Consider the following 16,654-nt stretch of genomic DNA (forward strand, 5'->3'; position numbering starts at 1 on the left):
CCTGTCCAATTCGATTCTGCGCACCCAATCATCTGGAAGAAGTAATACCGGCTGCCTCCTGCATACCAGCCTCCAATTTATAACTACTTTCTGGACACGGATATGGCTGCTTAGGCACATATATCACGCTGCCAGAGTATCGTGTGTAGAAACCAGGGCTTGGTCGCTGAACGAGACTCCCGGATCCAACTGATGTGGTGCGCTCACCAAATTTGAAAAGAGATGTCCAGTGTACGATGTTTACTCGTGCATGCAGCAGCAGCCAATAGATCGTCTCTATCGACCACCAGGTTTCAGTGTTATCTGGTCCCGTTTGGAAGATAAAACGAGTGTCTGTTTTGAGGCTCTCTGATAGAAGCAACTACCAGTGAGGCTATTGCCTTGTCCAGGCCTGTCTGCTATATGTACGATATCGAAACGCCCAAGAATTGGCACCCCAGTGTTCACATCAGCTCCGTCTCCGCCTCACCCTGAGAGTATGCCACATCGGAGGCGCCATGCTCCCCACAAACCACTTGTTGTCCGGCCTCTCCGCGATAGGCTCAATCTCATAATATCTGGCGATGTGTGCAAGCGTCAGCTTGAGCTGGTTTGCCGCAAAGAACCTCCCGGGACTGTCAAGGGACTGTCAGTTCCACAAGCACTGTCAGAAGTCGGATTACGCATGCATGAGATTCTTACCAGGCATTAGGACCGTGGCTGAACGCCAAAAAGGTCAGACTCGTCGACACCAGCGCCTGCGGCTGACCCTTATTGCTCTTGCCCTGTCCACCTCTCCGGCGACGACTAGCCCCTTCGTCGCTCTCGTCGCTCCCGCTCAGGCTCAGCGAGGCCTCACCAGAAGAAGAAGACGACGACGGAGAAGAGGAGGACGAAGGACTGACGAAGCGGAACACGTCGTACCGCTCCGCCTCGCCGTAGATCTCCTCGTCGCGGTGCACGCTGTACGCCTGCACGCCGACCTTGGTGCCCCGCGGCAGGCTCGTGCCGTCGGGCAGGACGCAACCCCCCGGCGCCGTGACCATCTTCATGATGCCGCGGGCCACGAAGCCGTTGAGCCGCATGCTCTCGCGCAGCGCCGAGTCGACGCGCGTCGCGCGCGCCAGCGAGGCCTTGCTGCCCCACGCGCTCCTCGCCCTCTCCTCTCCCCCCTCCTCAGCCTCGGCCTCGGCGGCGACGAGGGCGACGACCTGGTCGCGCATGGCGTCGAGCCACTCGGCGCAGTGCGGGGAGGAGGCCAGGTCGAAGATGGTGTTTGTCAGGCTGATGACGGAGGACTGGATGGCGGCGAAGCAGAGGCAGGCCAGGCGCCGGGCGATGACGGTGTCTGTGAGCTCCGTGGGGTCCCAGTGCGCTTGGGCGTGGTCGATGGCCCATTGGATGTAGTCGTTCTGTCATGGAGATCATTGTGGTTAGGAGCGCAAAACATGATGAAGAATGTGGGACGTGATTTTCTTACCGGCTTCTTGTCATCGTATAGGGGCAATTTCTCCTTTTCGTTCACCGAAGCGAGGCGTTCCCTGATGGACGGCAAAACGAACTTGGCAAGAGTTTTGTACTGGAGATAATCGTATATTGTGAGGATAGGGCCAAATAGACTATAGCGAGTTAGTATAGATCACTGATGGAGACTCTGCTTGAGCCTGAGACCGGTGAGGGGAAAGCACTCACGGCTTGAGAAAACCCGGAAGTAAGTTGAGGCCGGCAGCGGACACAACGACATTTCGATCAAAGTTGCGTGCACTCTTCAAGAACCCCTTGTTCTGGCACAGAGACTTGCCAACGAACACCCTCGTGGAGAGCCTCGAGATGGTGTCGAGCATAGTCTCGTATATGTGGACCTCCTTCCAGTTCTCGGTATCGGTGCCCCAGTTGGCGATGAAACAGTCGTTCAACTCCTCCAGAATGTCATCAGCGAAGCTGTCCAGCCTATGGGTCAGCTCTCGCTGTATGACCTGAGGATGAACGGGCTCCCGGACGATGTTTGGGTGCAAAAAGGTATGGTCTGCCTCCAGAAATTGCCTATTGACCTCAGTCTGGCTCATGACAGAGTCGGGCTGCTCAACAAGCCAGCGAGCTTGTGAGAGTGGAAGGACGACCTCGGGGCCAGTCAGGATGTGCGGCAGCACATATGCTTGACCCTTTTTGGAGTACTGTCAAACCATCAGCAACCGGCTTATACTGTGACGACGCTTGACTTGTTGCAGAGTATCTAATCTGACCTCTGTATAGCCTTGGTCCAGCAGCCTTTTCAGACCGAAGATGCTGGTCAAGTTGGCACGAGCCCGTGAGAGACGGCCGCTGTTCGGGCCCACGCCCGCCCACGGCAGGTGAGCCGGAATGCCAGCATCGGAGACGAGCCGGCGAACAAGGTTTGCGGCCACAATGAGCGGGATGAGCACGGCGGCGGTCACCAACGAGCCGCATAGTAGTGTTGGGGCAAAGTATACTAGGAAAGGCATGGCCGCTCTGTCTGCTCTGATCGTACCGCATCAACTAGGTAAAGCAACTCCACAGAGACGCGAAACATGATCTAGCGAGAGCCCCTAAGACCTTGAACCCATAATGAAGATTTCGAGTGTTCTTTAAGAGGATGGCTTTGCTTCAATGTTTGCTTGACGTGCCCGACCCCAATCCACCATCAAGTAACAGACTGGTGTCACACCTCTAGGTGCCGAGTCAGTCCCCGAGCACGTAAAGTTCTATTGTCTCAACTCGGAACGGGGAGTAGCCGAAGATGGTCACCCACAAGCCTGAATATTGAGATTTTGAGCTTGAACCCTCGGAAGACGACAGCCAAGAAGTGAGAGATGACAGCGAATATTACCAAATAGCACTGCGTACAACACCCTCTTGCACAATGTGAGTGGAACCCGAGGTCGTGCGAGCATTCTAGGAGATATTTGGCAAGGTATGACGAGTATCAAGACACTAAGAAACTAGGCTCGCACTTGAAGTTACGGGGTCAATGTCGGTTGCCATTTTGAGCAGACACCTCCAAGTCCAAAAACAAGGTGGATCATGATCAGAACTAGGGAAGCAGGGGGAAAAGAGGCTAGACGGGATGGGGTGGGCAGCATCCGCGACGCCTCACTTTACCGGCTACCTAAAGTAAGGTAGGTATATGACAATATCAAGTAAAGACTCTTTCCTCACCTTCCCAAGCAAGGCAGAGCTGAAAATGACAAGACTATTGAGCGTCTCGTGATCGGATATTTGGTACCAAAGAGGGGATGGCTTGCGATCCATGGAGGAAGCCATAGACAGCACACAGTCCCACTTGGGCATGGCCGTGCTTCTCGGGGACCATATCCAAGGAAGCCGTTGAGTGGGAAAAGACGTTCAGCGGCCGGACCGCAAGCGGCTAAGCTGCTTGGGACGCTTTAGCTCTGCGGTCCGTCTATCTTGGACATACTGCCACACTGGAGCCTCATTGGTTAGTGGGCAGGAGCGACAATTCCGGAAGAGATTAGGCCTTGTTTGGTCAGGAATGGAGGCTGGACAAGAGATAGGAGAGAGTGTCATCCGTGGGGTGGCTCTGTGGCTGCGATATGGAATATGAATCGTGCAATGTGACGTGTCGGATGCGGACGTAGGGAGTCGAGATGCTGACACGGCGGAGAGGGAATGTTGGCGTGGAGGCTCCTCCGGACATGTCCAGCAGCATCCACCACATCATATGCACAGGCGAATGCGTCTTATTCCCAGGGTCCCAGCCGGCTGCACCTGCTCTTCCGCCTCCTCTCGGGGACCAGCGGGCACCGATCGACAGTGCTAAGAGCGAACGGCTTCTTGTCTGGCTGAGTCTGGGTACCTAGCGTATGCCCTTGACGAGGAACACTCACCGACCAGGCGCTGCCCTTCCAGTTGAAGATACCTAGTTGGATCGAGTCTCCGATGCTGTAGGGTGTGTGCGTCCTGCTGCTGCTGCTGCTGCTGACGTGCGTCTGTCTGTAGCTGGCTGGCCAATCGGCGGTTTGCAGAAGCAGCATTGTGATGGAAATCAGAGCCAAGCCATCGATCGGTGATTCGGCACAGCCAAGTTGTGTGCGCGATCGCCAGCTGAAGGTTTCGGGGGAAGGAGGGGCGCAGGCCGCGCGAACAGGGTGTGCCGCCCTGCTGGGACAGCTGGAGCCTTTGGGACCTCGAGGATTCAATCACCTGCAGGACCGAGCAAAGACAGCCCAAGGGGCACCCGCACACCACCACAGATCGCAATTTCGTGCTGGATCGCACATCACACCCTCTGCCACTGCTGCAAGGGGAGAACTTGGAAGCTGATGACGGGTGATTGATCTCGGAATTATGCAGCATCAACCGCGCGAGACGCGCCTCTGCACATCGGCAGATGGACCGTTAAGATGAGGATCAGAGGGGTTGTTCATCTCGAGGGTCATCTCGAGGGTCATCTCGAGCTCTCGAGATGAGATTTCATGTTTGAGATGCATGCTACCCGATGTGACGTATTCTTGGGTAAAGTACGCACCCAACTTTACTTCTCATTCAGCCAACGCCCCAAAATCTCGCCAAGGGAGCCAGCGCCGGGGGCGCCACTAGCACATCGTTTGCGGCCTGGGCCTGGGACCCGTCATCTAGTCATCCCGCCTTCAGCTCTCGACTCCTGGTCCCTGTCTTGCCTGTCTTGCCTGTCTCTTGTCAATCACGAAAGTTTGTCTGGGTGGGTTGCAATGTGGCGGCCATCTCGCTTGATGTTTGCTTTTTCCATCACTTGTCCCCTCTATGGTCTTGTCTCCTCGATGCTACTAAAGTATTGTCACCCATTGGAGTAGCTTGCTCCGAGACAAAAAGCCTCACCCCGAGTCGACTGCCTCGTACTTGTGCGGAGTATTTGGGACTAGAGGGGCAAAAAGCAAAGTCGTCACATCTCTTCCAAATCAAACCTCACTAAACTTTCTCACCCGGATCCTGCTTGAATTCCGCCCTGGGCGTACAGCCAGTGTCTTGCATGTGAAGACGGACCAAAGATCGGGCGCCACCAGCATGGTACTGACAGCTGCTGTCGTGTAACCGCCCTGCAAGAGATCGCCCGTCTCTGCTGGATCTTGACACCTCTCCGCCGGTCAGACATGAACTGGGCTTGCGAGCTATTCAATCTTGGCTGTAAAGCTGCTCCTATGCCACCTGAAAGGCAGACCGAGCCTCCTCATCTCGCTCCCCCGTGATAGGCAGAATTGACCAGCGCCACGCCTGAGCGCCAAGGGGCACAGAGAATATCTCAAATTGTTCCGTGCGGCGAGCGCCTACAGACGATCCAGACCGTTGCCCATCTCAGCCTCCTGATGACGAGACCGCACACCACCTCCGGTGACAAACCAGTAGCCCGTCGCCGTTTCCCTCCCCTCCAAGTAAAACTAATCACCGATGTGCTCACATCTCAAGCCCAACCCTCCATTCCTCATACCCCTGTCGACCTGAAAAAAGATCAAACCTTGATATGAGCAAGACTTGCAATGCTTATGGCTGAACTTTGCCGGATAGAAGAACGACCTACCTGCAGGAAGGGGGCAGTCCACTAGGTCCTAGTCCTCCCGCGGGTCACAACCCGGCCAAGATGCCCGGTTTGTTGTTGAACTTGTTTAGCCTCGCATCTCCATCTCCATCTCGGCTCGCCTTGCTAGTGTCTTCCCGCACCGGGGCTACTCTCTTCTCTTGCATGTCTCCACAGAGCGAAGTGGACTACGGGCACACTTGTATTGTCGTGAGAACCTTTGGGATGGCTACAGCGGCAACTACTACATTGTCGTCGGGCAGTGCCTTGCTAGTCTCCGTTCCATAAGAGCGGGCCATCCTGTCTGCTGTCCCTGGTGCCTCTACTCTGTCGAACATCCATCCATCCATCCATATCTTTGACATCCTCGACGTAGACTCTCTCAGCAGCGGGCCTCACAAATCTTACGCACAATGACCAAGCTCCTCGCCCTCCTCCTCACCCTGCTCGCGACGGCCGCCTCCCTGGCCGGCGCCGTGCCGGCAGACACCCCCCGCGGCCTGGGCATCCCCCTCCTCGACGGCATCCTCGACCCGGTCCTCGACCTCGGCGCCCTGCCCCCGCCCAAGCTGATCCAGACCGGCAGCCCCTCGCCGCAGTGCAAGGCCGTCAACGGCGGCCAGCTGCAGTGCTGCCGCGCCACCGTCGCCGGCGACATCCAGCTCGTCGTCTGGCTCGCCGCGCTGTACGGCTACAAGCTCAACCCCAACGACATCAACGGCATCAACTGTGAGTTTTTCCTTCTTTCTTTTCTCAAATTTCGAAATCGACCTCTCTTATGGGATGTCATGTGTGCTGACATGGGGAACCCACCCTCTTGTCCAGGCGACAACAACCTGGATGCTTGCCCCGGCGTCAAGGTCTGCTGCCAGGTCACTGCTCTTGTAAGTCGCATCTGGGCTCCCAAAGTTCCCCGCATGGTGCTCCCCGTGCTGACCTCCTTCTCCCATCAGTCGCCTCTCCTCTCCCTCTGGTGCCAGGACCCTTAGGTCATGGTTTGGAATTTGTCCTCTGTCTCCGGCTTGGATCCGGACAGGTCGAGTGACGTTCAAGCATGGATATCCTAGGATATCAGGCGTAATGCGGAGGACTCGTCAGACGGTCGAAGACTCGAAGTTTTCGTGTAGCGTTTCTTCTTGGGTAATCCTAATGTGACATTGAGCTGCACAGTAATGAAATGAAAGACAACGCCTGTACCGCCACCGCGGGTTCTCTACCATGCTTTGGTTTTTATATATAATACATCTTTGCCGTTGCCAAGCTCCACGCCGTGGGAATGATGAATCCCCTTCCGAGCCAGCGATTGTACACTGGCGCAATGACCGTCTGTAAGAGTACAAGGATTAAACCCTGCTGGGAGCTTTGTCTATTGTATAATACATTGATTCTGTCTTCTTTACTTCCGCCTCTGGATGGTCTTGACTGCCATCTCAATCAAGCCGTCCTTCGCATCGCTGTCGGGGAAGGCACTTATGGCCGCAATGGCTTGGTCCGAGTAGTCCTGGGCCAGTGCCCGTGTTTGTTCGATACCATCGCTCTGGAGCACGAGGTCCCGGGCCTGATCATATATAGTCAGTATTCTGGTTCTCCATAGCCTTGAATGAAGGTGCTATACGTACCCTCTGCACGTCACCCTCCCTTTCGAACTTCCTTCCTACAAGCGCACCGAGCTCGGGGTTGTTCTTCCAAGCAAACAGCAATGGCGCAGTCGCAAGACCAAGCTCGAGGTCTGCTCCAACAGGCTTGCCCATCTCCTTCTCCGTCCTCGTGTAGTCGAGCATATCGTCAACAAGCTGGAAGGCGAGACCCAGGTTCTTCCCATAAGCGTAGGCAGCCTCGACGGTGGCGGGATCCGTGTTGCCTAGCAGCGCCGCTGCTCTGCAGCTCTTGCTGATGAGCGAGGCGGTCTTGAGATACGTCTTTTGCAGATAGTACGTCAGGGTCTCTTCTGACCACACTGGATTTGACTCGTCGCGCTCTGTGTTCTTCAGCTGCATGAACTCTCCTTCGACCAGGTTGGCAATGACCGTGGCGAGCAGCTCGACCACCTCGGCATTCCTGAGCCTGGCCAGCGCAACGGAAGCGCGACCAAGGAGGAAGTCGCCAGCTAGCACGGCCATCTTGTTGCCGAATTCGAGGTTGGCGGAGGGTGAGCCGCGGCGCGAGACAGAATGGTCGATGACATCGTCGTGGAGGAGCGAAGCGGTGTGGATGAGCTCGGTGATCTCAGCTAGCCGCCTCTGGGATGGGAGGATGTCGAGATCGGCCGTCGTGTCCGATTCGGGTTGAGGGACAAAGCCGGCGATGTTTGATGAAGGATTGGCGTCGGAGAGAATATTGAGAGGGGATATCGAGGTGTCGATGCCTGTCGAGGTCTGGGCAGGCAGCTGGCTCGGGGCCTTGGGGCACAGGTGGGTGGCCCTGGACATGAGGAGCACGATCAGCGGCCTGACGTGCTTGCCCTCCGCCTGGGTATAGTATTTGGCGGCCCTGTCGAGCGAGGGATGGCCTGAGCCAAGCAGCTTCCGGATGTTGCCCGTCAGAAACTTCATCTCCTTGGCCACGATGCGCAATGGGTCGATGCCGAGGTCCGTCTTCTTCGCCCGCGAAATGGCGTTGTTGACCACATTCCCAGCCACTGACACGGCGGCTGCCCATGCGGAGGACCTCTTGTTGGACGAGTGATAGAGCGCCTTGGACTGTCGTATCCTCAGCTGGGGCGACACGGCCCGTAGGCACTCTGAACAGGCAGGCCGTGACATCGGCCGGGCGAACCGCGCCCCCCGTAGGGCCGGAGCAGCTGATCGTAGCTGCATGGCCGCCGAACGCTGCAGCAGGGGAAGGGGTCCCGAGTGGACAAAGAATTCAAGCAGTCCCGGAGGTCGTCGGCATCGGCAGACCAAATGTTGGCAGGACTTGGGGCCGATTTGAAGTGTCAATTGACTGAATGGTAGGACGGACGGTTACGGCGCGCTTCTATCGTCCAAGCCGACCCGTGAAACTTTCGTATGATGAGAAATTTCGCAGAGACACATCAGCCAATAATGGCCCGCGCCTGAGCTGGAAAGAGCCAAGACTGTCAGCAGCCCCACACCTGTGGCCTGTGCGCTATCATATGCCCCTACCCGATAAGGACATGGAGGTTATCCATCGAGTACCTGCCTTGTGTAGTTATCGAAAGCCTTAACAACAGTCCAGGCAGTTATGTTGCGAACAGGGCTTCCTTCACCCAACCTCTCAACTACGCCGTGAACACTTCCACTAAAGCATGCGCAACTAGATTACCGATCAAACAGTCATAGCGGTGGTCAAGATGGTTCTCTTGACCATGACAGCGGCCATCGTCGAGGCTTTAGGACAAGTCGAGCTGCCTGTCGAAGCAGAGGATGGGCTTCCTTCACTCCAGGACCCCGCGGTCGGGAAACCGATTTCACACGGGCAGATCATAGATTTGGCAAGGGCGCTCTGGAGTGAAGGAATGAAGGACCGTAGGCTGGAGACGCTGCTCTTGGGATGTTGGGTGTACATCCCCCCGTCGCCGCCCAAACCGGAGCCGGTACGTTTGACGTCTCTCCCATTGCCGTAACTTTGTCCTTGGCTAATCGTCATGCAGTCGGCCGAATACAAGGCTTTGATGGCCCGACTCCGCCACGAAGAAGAAGAACGAGCCTACGAGCGGATGATCAACCCCCCTCCTCCGGCCGAGACTGCGGCCCAGCGCAGAGCCCAGGCTTTCGCCGCGGTGAATAAAGCACACAAGTCAGACCTGGGCGACGATGAAGTCACATACAACGATGTACATCGCCAGCTCATGCTGATTCTCAACTTCATGCTGAGCATCCTCGGCACAGCAGCAACACTATGGGTGGTGGCCAGATGGTGGAGCACGCCTTCCAGGCTATTCCTGACACTGGGTGGAAGCCTGCTAGTCGGTATCGCAGAAGTGGCAGTGTACTCGGGATACGTATGGCACCTATCAGAAGCCAAGAAGAAAGACACAAAGTTCAAGGAGGTCAAGGAAGTGGTTCAGACCTGGGTCGTCGACAACGACAACGTCAAAGAGAAGAACGTGACTTCCATCGAGGTCCTGCTCAAGGACGGAAACGAAGATACAAATGCTACGTTGAGGAGGAGGAAAAAGGAAAGCCTCTAAACCAGCCTCAGATCAACCTAAAATTCAAGCATTATCATACAAACGTTGGTCAAGCAAGCTCAGACAGCGAGCCGATCATGCCAGATCCTGTGAGAACACGCATCACCTACGGTCGCAAGCAAAGTGCCAGAGCCCTAAATGGTGACAGCCCGATACGGATGGTTGCTCGTATGCAGCATGCATCAATCGACCAGACTTTTATCTGCCCAGTGGTGATGCTTCTGCGTTAGGGCGGCGGCGGGTCGCTTGCGCTGACAGGGGTTTTAAGACGAACACGCCGCGACGCGTGCTGAGGCGCGTCTGGCGGGGCCACCCACATCACAAGCGACCCCTTCCAGGACCGGTTCTCGCCTTGTGAATCAGTCAACACAACATGTCTCAATTTGTAATTCTTGCAATTTGAACGACCCCGATCCAAGCAATGTTGGCGAGTGATCTTGGAACTCCGGTTGTGTCCAGCTTTGGGAGGCTCATGAAGCACCCGGCAGTGCAGCACCCAATGGCGAAATCCGTCGACGCGCCGAGGTACCACAGCGCCCGTTCTAGCGACGATTCTCGATGCAATGCCGTACTAACGCGGATATCTGACAGTATGCCGGTTTCTGCCGCGAACCGCAAAGTGCACTCTATCATCCAGACCTCAGAGATTCGGAGCAAGCGGCCCTTGGTCACCTACGGAAAGAGGAAAACGGCAAACAGAGGTACCGAGACGGAGGCAGACACGGTCACCAAACGCCGCAAGACAGAAGATTGTACGAGAGGAGATGGCATCGAGACCACGCTCCCGGTCGATAAAGTCGTGCTCCCCCAGCCCGCCAGCCCGAAGCGGAGCGGCATCATGAGATACTTCAAACCAGCCGCGTCGAGTCCGTCAAGCTACGTGTCGAATACCACACGATCAGTCGAGGCGGTGCCCACGAGGGCTTCGTCACCTCCAGCTACCCAGCAGCCGCGGCAGCGGAGGAGACTGACCACGCGCCCCGTGCAGAACGAAAACATCAGACCCCAGAGCGACATCCAGGTGCACTCTGACGACGACGACGTCGTCGACCTCGGCGCGGAGAAATGCGATGCGGACAGCGATGACGAGCCGCTTACTCTACCCGTCATCTATGTCCGAACAGACGAGGACGGCGAGGACATGGCCTTGACGGAGCGCGACGAGAAGTCGCTCAACTCTCGCAGCCCAGAGAGGAGGGCAGGGACCGACTCGCCGCCCGGCACCAAGGTGCTCAGGCCGAAGGTAGCCAAGAGGCCATCTATACAGACCACGCTGAGCCTCTCGAGGAGTGCGGGCTTCACCGAATGCAGGGGATGCGGGCTCTTGTACAACCCGGTGCACGCGGAGGATGTCAGGTATCATGCGAAACAGCATGCTGTGTTTCGCCAGAAGAACCGGAAGAGATCAGATTTGTTTTAATGGGCACGCATGTACGGCGTTTTTTCTGGGACAGCGACTATGGACACACAAAGATACCCTTTGCTTTTGTAGAAGTCAAGTTACGTGGGAATCATACTGCTAGCTCAATTTTATGGAGGGTTCTTCGAGGGAGACATCAATTGAATACATTTATCTGTCATTAAACAAGAAACGAGCGCTATCCTGTCCAATTAATTTTATCCTTTGAATCCTTTACATCTATACCGGACATGAAAAGACTAGTCCCTGCTATCCCCCAACCGAGGTACGAACTGTGTATGTTCAACGGCGGATTAACCAACGGTTGTCCCTTTTTATAGCTTCGAGGCCTCGTCGGGGTTCTTGACCTCGACCAGCAGTTTGCCTATAATCGAGACATGAGCCATCAGCAATGCATTCACTGGAGAAGGGGGATAGACTCACCGGTGTTGATTCCGTTGTACAGCCCGACCAGCGTCTCCTCGGCCACGCGCACGCCGCCCTTGACGATGGTCTCCTGCCTCTTGAGCTTGCCCTCGGTGAGCCACTGGGCCAGCTGCTTCTGGGCAGCGGCGTTCTCCTTCATGTAGTCGAGGACGATGAACCCTTGCATCCTGCGCAAGAACACACACAGAGTTATCAGACCAAACCGCCTCCCTGAAATCCGACCCCCCATTAACGTGTGGAGACAAAAACTTACTTGATCCTCATGGTGACGATTTTCAGGTAGTTCTGGCAAAGCCAAAATATCGAAATCAGCATTTCACCCCGCACGCAGCACGGGAATCCGGCATTGCATTGGGGCCGGAAAACCAAAAACGCACCTTGGGGCCCTGGGGGACCTTGGCGTTGTACTGGCTGATGCCGCCGCACATGACGAAGCGGGCGTGCTCCTTGGCCTGGGCGAGCGCGAGGTCGAGAATCTCACCGCCGACTATTAACAACATAACCAAAGAGCAAAAATGTCAGCCGAAATCTCCTGCTCTTGCAGCAGCAAAAGTCGATGAAAAGGGAATAAAACCGACCATTGTCCCAGTACACATCGATGTACCCCTTGGTCGCCTCGTAGAACTGGTTCTTGAAGTCCGGGTCCTTGTAGTTGAGCGCGACATCGTAGCCCAGCTCCTCGCGGAGCCAGCGGCACTTGTCGTCCGTGCCCGCGATGCCGACGAGCCGGCCGGCGCCCATGATGCGCGCGATCTGGCCGACGATGGAGCCCGTGGCGCCCGCGGCGCCGCTGACGACCACCGTGTCCCCCTGCTTGAGGTCGGCGATCTTGGTCATGCCGTAGTAGGCCGTCAGGCCCGTGACACCGAGGACGCCGCAGATGTCGGTGACGCGGGCCGAGGGCGGCAGCTCGACGCGCTCGAACCAGCGCTCGCCGACGATGCCGACCTCGGTCCAGCCCGGGTAGGCGTGCACGAGGTCGCCGGCCCGGGCCTTGGGCGAGCGGGAGGCGAGCACGCGGCAGGCCGAGGGCCCGCGCATGACCTCGCCGATCTGGACGGGGGGCAGGTAGGAGCGGCCCTCTGGTGTGTGTGATTTTTGGTTAGAAATGCATGTGCCAACGGGTGGCCTGCTTTACAAGATTGAAAGGGGGAAGGGGGTGGGTGCGAGTGGTACGTGGAAGCGGCTCGGTGCGATGGTACAAAATGGCATACCTTTGAGGTAACTCCGCATGGTAGGGTCGAGACTGAGGTACAGCACCTCGACGAGGATCTGGCCGTCCTTGAGGTCGGCCTCTGTGGGCGCGGGGCCCGTCTTGACGGCAAAGGTCTTGCCGGGGACGATGTCGCCCTCTGGCCTCTCGGCCAGGACTATCGAGGTGTTCTGGCGAGACATCTCTCTGTGGTATGTGCCTATGTAGGTGTGTGTGTGTGTGTGGGTGGGTGTGAGAACACGAGGAAGCCGGGAAAGATACGCTTCCGTGGAGTACAAGGCGAGACAACGAAAAAAGAGGTGTTACAGGTTCACGATGGGCAAAGAATGGGCTTTTCTTTTGATATGTGGGAAGAATATCTCGAGTAATGTAGATTTCCCACAACATTCGACAACTCCTACCTATGTATATCAGAATCGTAGGTCCCACACTCTAGACACACCCACTTTCCGAGCCCGCAAGTCGAGGAAACGGCGTGGCGAGTGGGTGAAAACGGGGGGGGGGGGTGTTGTTCGAGAAGAACCTTGAAGAGTAGCCCAGAGGAGGCTGGTTCATGGTACCCGGAGACGGAGCTCCAAAGAGGCGAGAGACAGACCAGATACTTTGCCTGGGGCTACACAAAAGTGGAGGGACCAAACCCAACCGCAGCAGGTGTGCCTGTGGCCCTCGGAGGGCGCAAAAGCTTAGAGAGGCTAAGGATGGTCGAATGGGCGGGAGCCCCATGGCGTTTGAGGCACAGTCCGAGACCCTTCTGACAAAGGAGGTTGACCGTGTTGAGCAATGAAGCCGGCGCCAGGCGGCCGGCGCGGGCGACGGATTCTGCAAGGAGCTCCGTGGCTGCAGCAGGGATCATGACGACACGGCCTGTATCGCCTAATTCGACCACTGCTGCCGGCCGCTATTGGTCGCGCTCTCAGTGGGGTCAGGCCAGCAACCTTCAGTGCCATGCGGGTACTTTGTTAGCTGTTGCGGCGGCGACCCTTGGCGGGGCACAGACGATCTACAAGTAGACATCACATCACTGACGTCAAAATACCCATTCCAGAAAGTTGATAGCTAAGTTGCCTTGGATAGTAGTTAGGCATGTCAATTTAAATGGCTGTATTAATTGAATTGCACCGAGCATCTTTTGTGACGGTTTGCATCTCTAGAATGACCAGGTCGGTCCGGAACAGGTCGCAATGGCAGAAGCCTTCTCTCTAGGTAGCAGCTGAAGCATGCTGGAGAAGCTTTTTCAGTGGTGGGGCTCGTAAAAGACAGGCCTCGGCCCAGCAGGATTTAAGCTGCTTACGGCTGCGAGAGCAGCCATGGATCACCTAATCCGCTGTCTCGGTATGGCAGCCGGAGGGGGGATGGAATCACTTTCAGTATCCCCAGGTACATGTATTTTTGCTAGTCATATTCCAGTTGCACGCAGCCTGCAGAAGCAGTGCGGGTGCCCAATGCGTACGAGATATCGGGCTTCGAGTTCGCTGCCTAGCAAGCGTAGGTAGCTCCCCGCCATGCCACGCCTGCTTGATAGATTAGCCTTGCATATTCAGCGCCGCCCGGTCGATCCCGCCATGCCAATCTGGCAACATCGCCGAAGGAAAGCGAACGCGGCTCATTTAGGGGGCGGGGGAGAGATGCACGACCGCCCTGCAACATGGCATTTCTGGTACGACGGAGACTACTGGTGCATCTCTCGTGTGCCACTGGCCACAAAGGCATAGGGATCTGCTCGGAACTTTCAAACTCTCCGACCGGTGCCTCGATACACACCTTGTTCGATGGCTAACTGACTGAGTGACTTTGAACTGACGGGACGGGCGGATCAGATTAGCGCAAGGCGGGGATGACATCTCCTTTGGGAAGTACCGATGCGGCATGTCGAATCTGAAACACAGCCCTCATCAACAAAGAGAATGTCGACGCTTGGCTTGCGCAACGGTCAGCTGAGAGTCCCGGAGAGACCATTGCTGCACAAGGTGTGCGCGCGTCTTGAGCAGCAGCTGGCCAATGCACCGGACAGCCTCCCAGATGCAGTCTAATGCCTCCGCATACCGAGTCTCGCACATCGACATATGTCGAGTCTGCGTAGTTGTCCTGCAGCCACGAGATGAACATATCCCTTCGCCAGCCGGCATCTCCTTCGCGTTGCTACCATCTGTATGCCCGTCTGCAAGCCATGCATTGCAACATTGAAGATGGGGCAGCAAAGAAATGCATGGCGGACCGTTGATCGTGATCCGCTGCTAGCCGCCACAAGTGTTGGAGCGAATCAGACATTTGCGTCAAAGGAGAAGGCTCCTTGAAAAGGATGGCAATTCAAGTCCGAGGAAGCAGCCAGGTCTATTTACAGGCACCAATATTGCCTTTTTTTGAGCTGCATATTGTTGAAAAGGCAGTACTATCCTCCCAAACAGCTCCCCCTGAGAAAGAGCTCTCGTTTGTCGCGTGACAGGGGATCGCCGAAACGCCCAGCGTCGCTTGCAGCCGTCCGAACTCCTGCCAAGCTGCCTCACATCGTATCCTAGGTAGCCTCAAATCGCAACATCCGCAAGCACCAGGTCAGCAGCACAGAACATAACAACCTGGGCCGCCAGAATCAAGGTGATATTCCACTGCGTGGTTGTTGGCTCAAGGAATCCTCCGTCGGAGCTCCAGGTCGCTTCCATGTTCGTGCGAAATAGCTTCCTGGTATTTACTCGAATCGATAGCACTTCAAGGACCAGAATGATCCCACACGACGGTAGGGTCGCCCCAGAGCCGCAAACCTCCCCCTGGCGCTGTTCATCCGTCTCATCATCAAGAGCCAACGTCCCACGATCCCGGAATGCCCGTCCCACTTGACAGGCCCGTAGTTCGGGCTGAAGAAGGACCAGGGCCTGGGAATTAGGCAATTCGATATGATGAGAGCCTCACGATGTTTCTCCAAGTTGGGTACTCTTCTCTTCTCTTTCTCTCCTCATTCCCTTCTACATCCCCGTTAAGCAACAGCTGAGCTGTCAAATACTTTTCTTGAAACCTCATCAGTTTACTCCTCGTCAGCCGGCCTGTACTCTCTTTCAACATCCAGTCCTCCTTCCGCATCAATTCATTCAAAATGTACTTCTCCAAGATCGCTGTCGTCCTGTCCCTAGCCCTGTCGGCCATCGCCGCGCCCGCCGGCACATCGACCACCGCCGCCGCCGCCCACAACAAGCGCGCCCTGACCTTCCGGCCGTACAACTCGTTCCAGATCTCCGACGGCGTTGGCGGCGGCGCCCTCCAGGCCGTCAACGCCGCCTTTCCCGTAAGTCAGGTCCCATCCCTTCCCAGTCAGACGGGTTTCCCGTCCAACATTACCCCCCTACCCTAGATACTCTGTTCAACAGTAGCGGAAAAAGGGATGCTAAACAACGACAACAACCACAGGTCGGCAACGACCCGGCCTCCATCTCCGCCGCGGACCTCGCCGTCCTCAAGGCCGCCCGCCAGACGGCCGAGAACGCCGAGTCGGCCTTCAACGACGCCATCTCCGCCGCGGGCGGCACCAAGTCCGCCGCCGGTGCCCCCCTGCAGGTCGGCAAGATCCGCAACAAGGTCCTCAAGCTGCGCCTCTTCGAGATGGTCGTCTCGGCCGAGCAGGCCGCGGGGAGGGGCGGCGCGGCGGCGGCAGGGGCCAAGCTCGCCGACATCCGCAAGAAGCTCGCCAGCAACGTCGCCACCGACACCAAGAGCGCCGGCCAGGCCAGCAAGGGCGTCGCGTTCGCTGCCGATGTCCGGCCTAAGGCTTGATGACGGTGGTTCAGAGAGAATGAGCTACATGTACCCTTTCTCTATCGGGCTCTTGTCCTCCCTTCTTATCGAGGGACACTCTGATGTGAGTGTTTTGCCGATGAGAAAGAGGATGAAGAGAATGTGTCGTTTGTCGTTGAGCGTCTGTATCTGTGTCTGTTGTAAGAGCCATAG

At 56.5% G+C, this 16,654-nt stretch overlaps 7 protein-coding genes across 7 annotated transcripts; 4 read left to right on the forward strand and 3 right to left on the reverse strand.

Annotated features, from left to right (window-relative positions):
* Window positions 1-677: 677 nt before the first annotated feature.
* E0L32_005079 (uncharacterized protein) lies at window positions 678-2,462 on the reverse strand (the record flags this gene model as incomplete). Its single annotated transcript, XM_031139561.1, has 4 exons — window positions 678-1,391; window positions 1,460-1,598; window positions 1,672-2,153; window positions 2,223-2,462. The coding sequence occupies 4 exons, from the start codon at window positions 2,460-2,462 to the stop codon at window positions 678-680; spliced, it is 1,575 nt and encodes a 524-aa protein (XP_030996395.1).
* A 3,460-nt stretch (window positions 2,463-5,922) lies between these two features.
* Window positions 5,923-6,498, forward strand: E0L32_005080 (uncharacterized protein; the record flags this gene model as incomplete). Its single annotated transcript, XM_031139562.1, has 1 exon — window positions 5,923-6,498. One exon carries the CDS (start codon window positions 5,923-5,925, stop codon window positions 6,496-6,498), a length of 576 nt encoding a protein of 191 aa, XP_030996396.1.
* A 407-nt stretch (window positions 6,499-6,905) lies between these two features.
* Window positions 6,906-8,325, reverse strand: E0L32_005081 (uncharacterized protein; the record flags this gene model as incomplete). Its single annotated transcript, XM_031139563.1, has 2 exons — window positions 6,906-7,067; window positions 7,129-8,325. 2 exons carry the CDS (start codon window positions 8,323-8,325, stop codon window positions 6,906-6,908), a joined length of 1,359 nt encoding a protein of 452 aa, XP_030996397.1.
* A 497-nt stretch (window positions 8,326-8,822) lies between these two features.
* On the forward strand, window positions 8,823-9,662 carry E0L32_005082 (uncharacterized protein; the record flags this gene model as incomplete). The annotated part of the gene is made up of 2 exons (XM_031139564.1): window positions 8,823-9,065; window positions 9,123-9,662. The coding sequence occupies 2 exons, from the start codon at window positions 8,823-8,825 to the stop codon at window positions 9,660-9,662; spliced, it is 783 nt and encodes a 260-aa protein (XP_030996398.1).
* A 592-nt stretch (window positions 9,663-10,254) lies between these two features.
* Window positions 10,255-11,082, forward strand: E0L32_005083 (uncharacterized protein; the record flags this gene model as incomplete). The annotated part of the gene is made up of 1 exon (XM_031139565.1): window positions 10,255-11,082. The coding sequence occupies one exon, from the start codon at window positions 10,255-10,257 to the stop codon at window positions 11,080-11,082; it is 828 nt and encodes a 275-aa protein (XP_030996399.1).
* Window positions 11,083-11,396: 314 nt separating this feature from the next.
* E0L32_005084 (uncharacterized protein) lies at window positions 11,397-12,903 on the reverse strand (the record flags this gene model as incomplete). Its single annotated transcript, XM_031139566.1, has 6 exons — window positions 11,397-11,446; window positions 11,506-11,675; window positions 11,762-11,793; window positions 11,886-11,995; window positions 12,087-12,590; window positions 12,723-12,903. 6 exons carry the CDS (start codon window positions 12,901-12,903, stop codon window positions 11,397-11,399), a joined length of 1,047 nt encoding a protein of 348 aa, XP_030996400.1.
* Window positions 12,904-15,806: 2,903 nt separating this feature from the next.
* On the forward strand, window positions 15,807-16,480 carry E0L32_005085 (uncharacterized protein; the record flags this gene model as incomplete). The annotated part of the gene is made up of 2 exons (XM_031139567.1): window positions 15,807-15,995; window positions 16,118-16,480. 2 exons carry the CDS (start codon window positions 15,807-15,809, stop codon window positions 16,478-16,480), a joined length of 552 nt encoding a protein of 183 aa, XP_030996401.1.
* Window positions 16,481-16,654: the final 174 nt, after the last annotated feature.

The sequence above is a fragment of the Thyridium curvatum genome (genome assembly GCF_004353045.1).
Source record: "Thyridium curvatum strain D216 chromosome Unknown NODE_26_length_443329_cov_82.569921, whole genome shotgun sequence".
In the NCBI taxonomy this organism is placed as follows: Eukaryota; Fungi; Ascomycota; class Sordariomycetes; order Thyridiales; family Thyridiaceae; genus Thyridium; species Thyridium curvatum.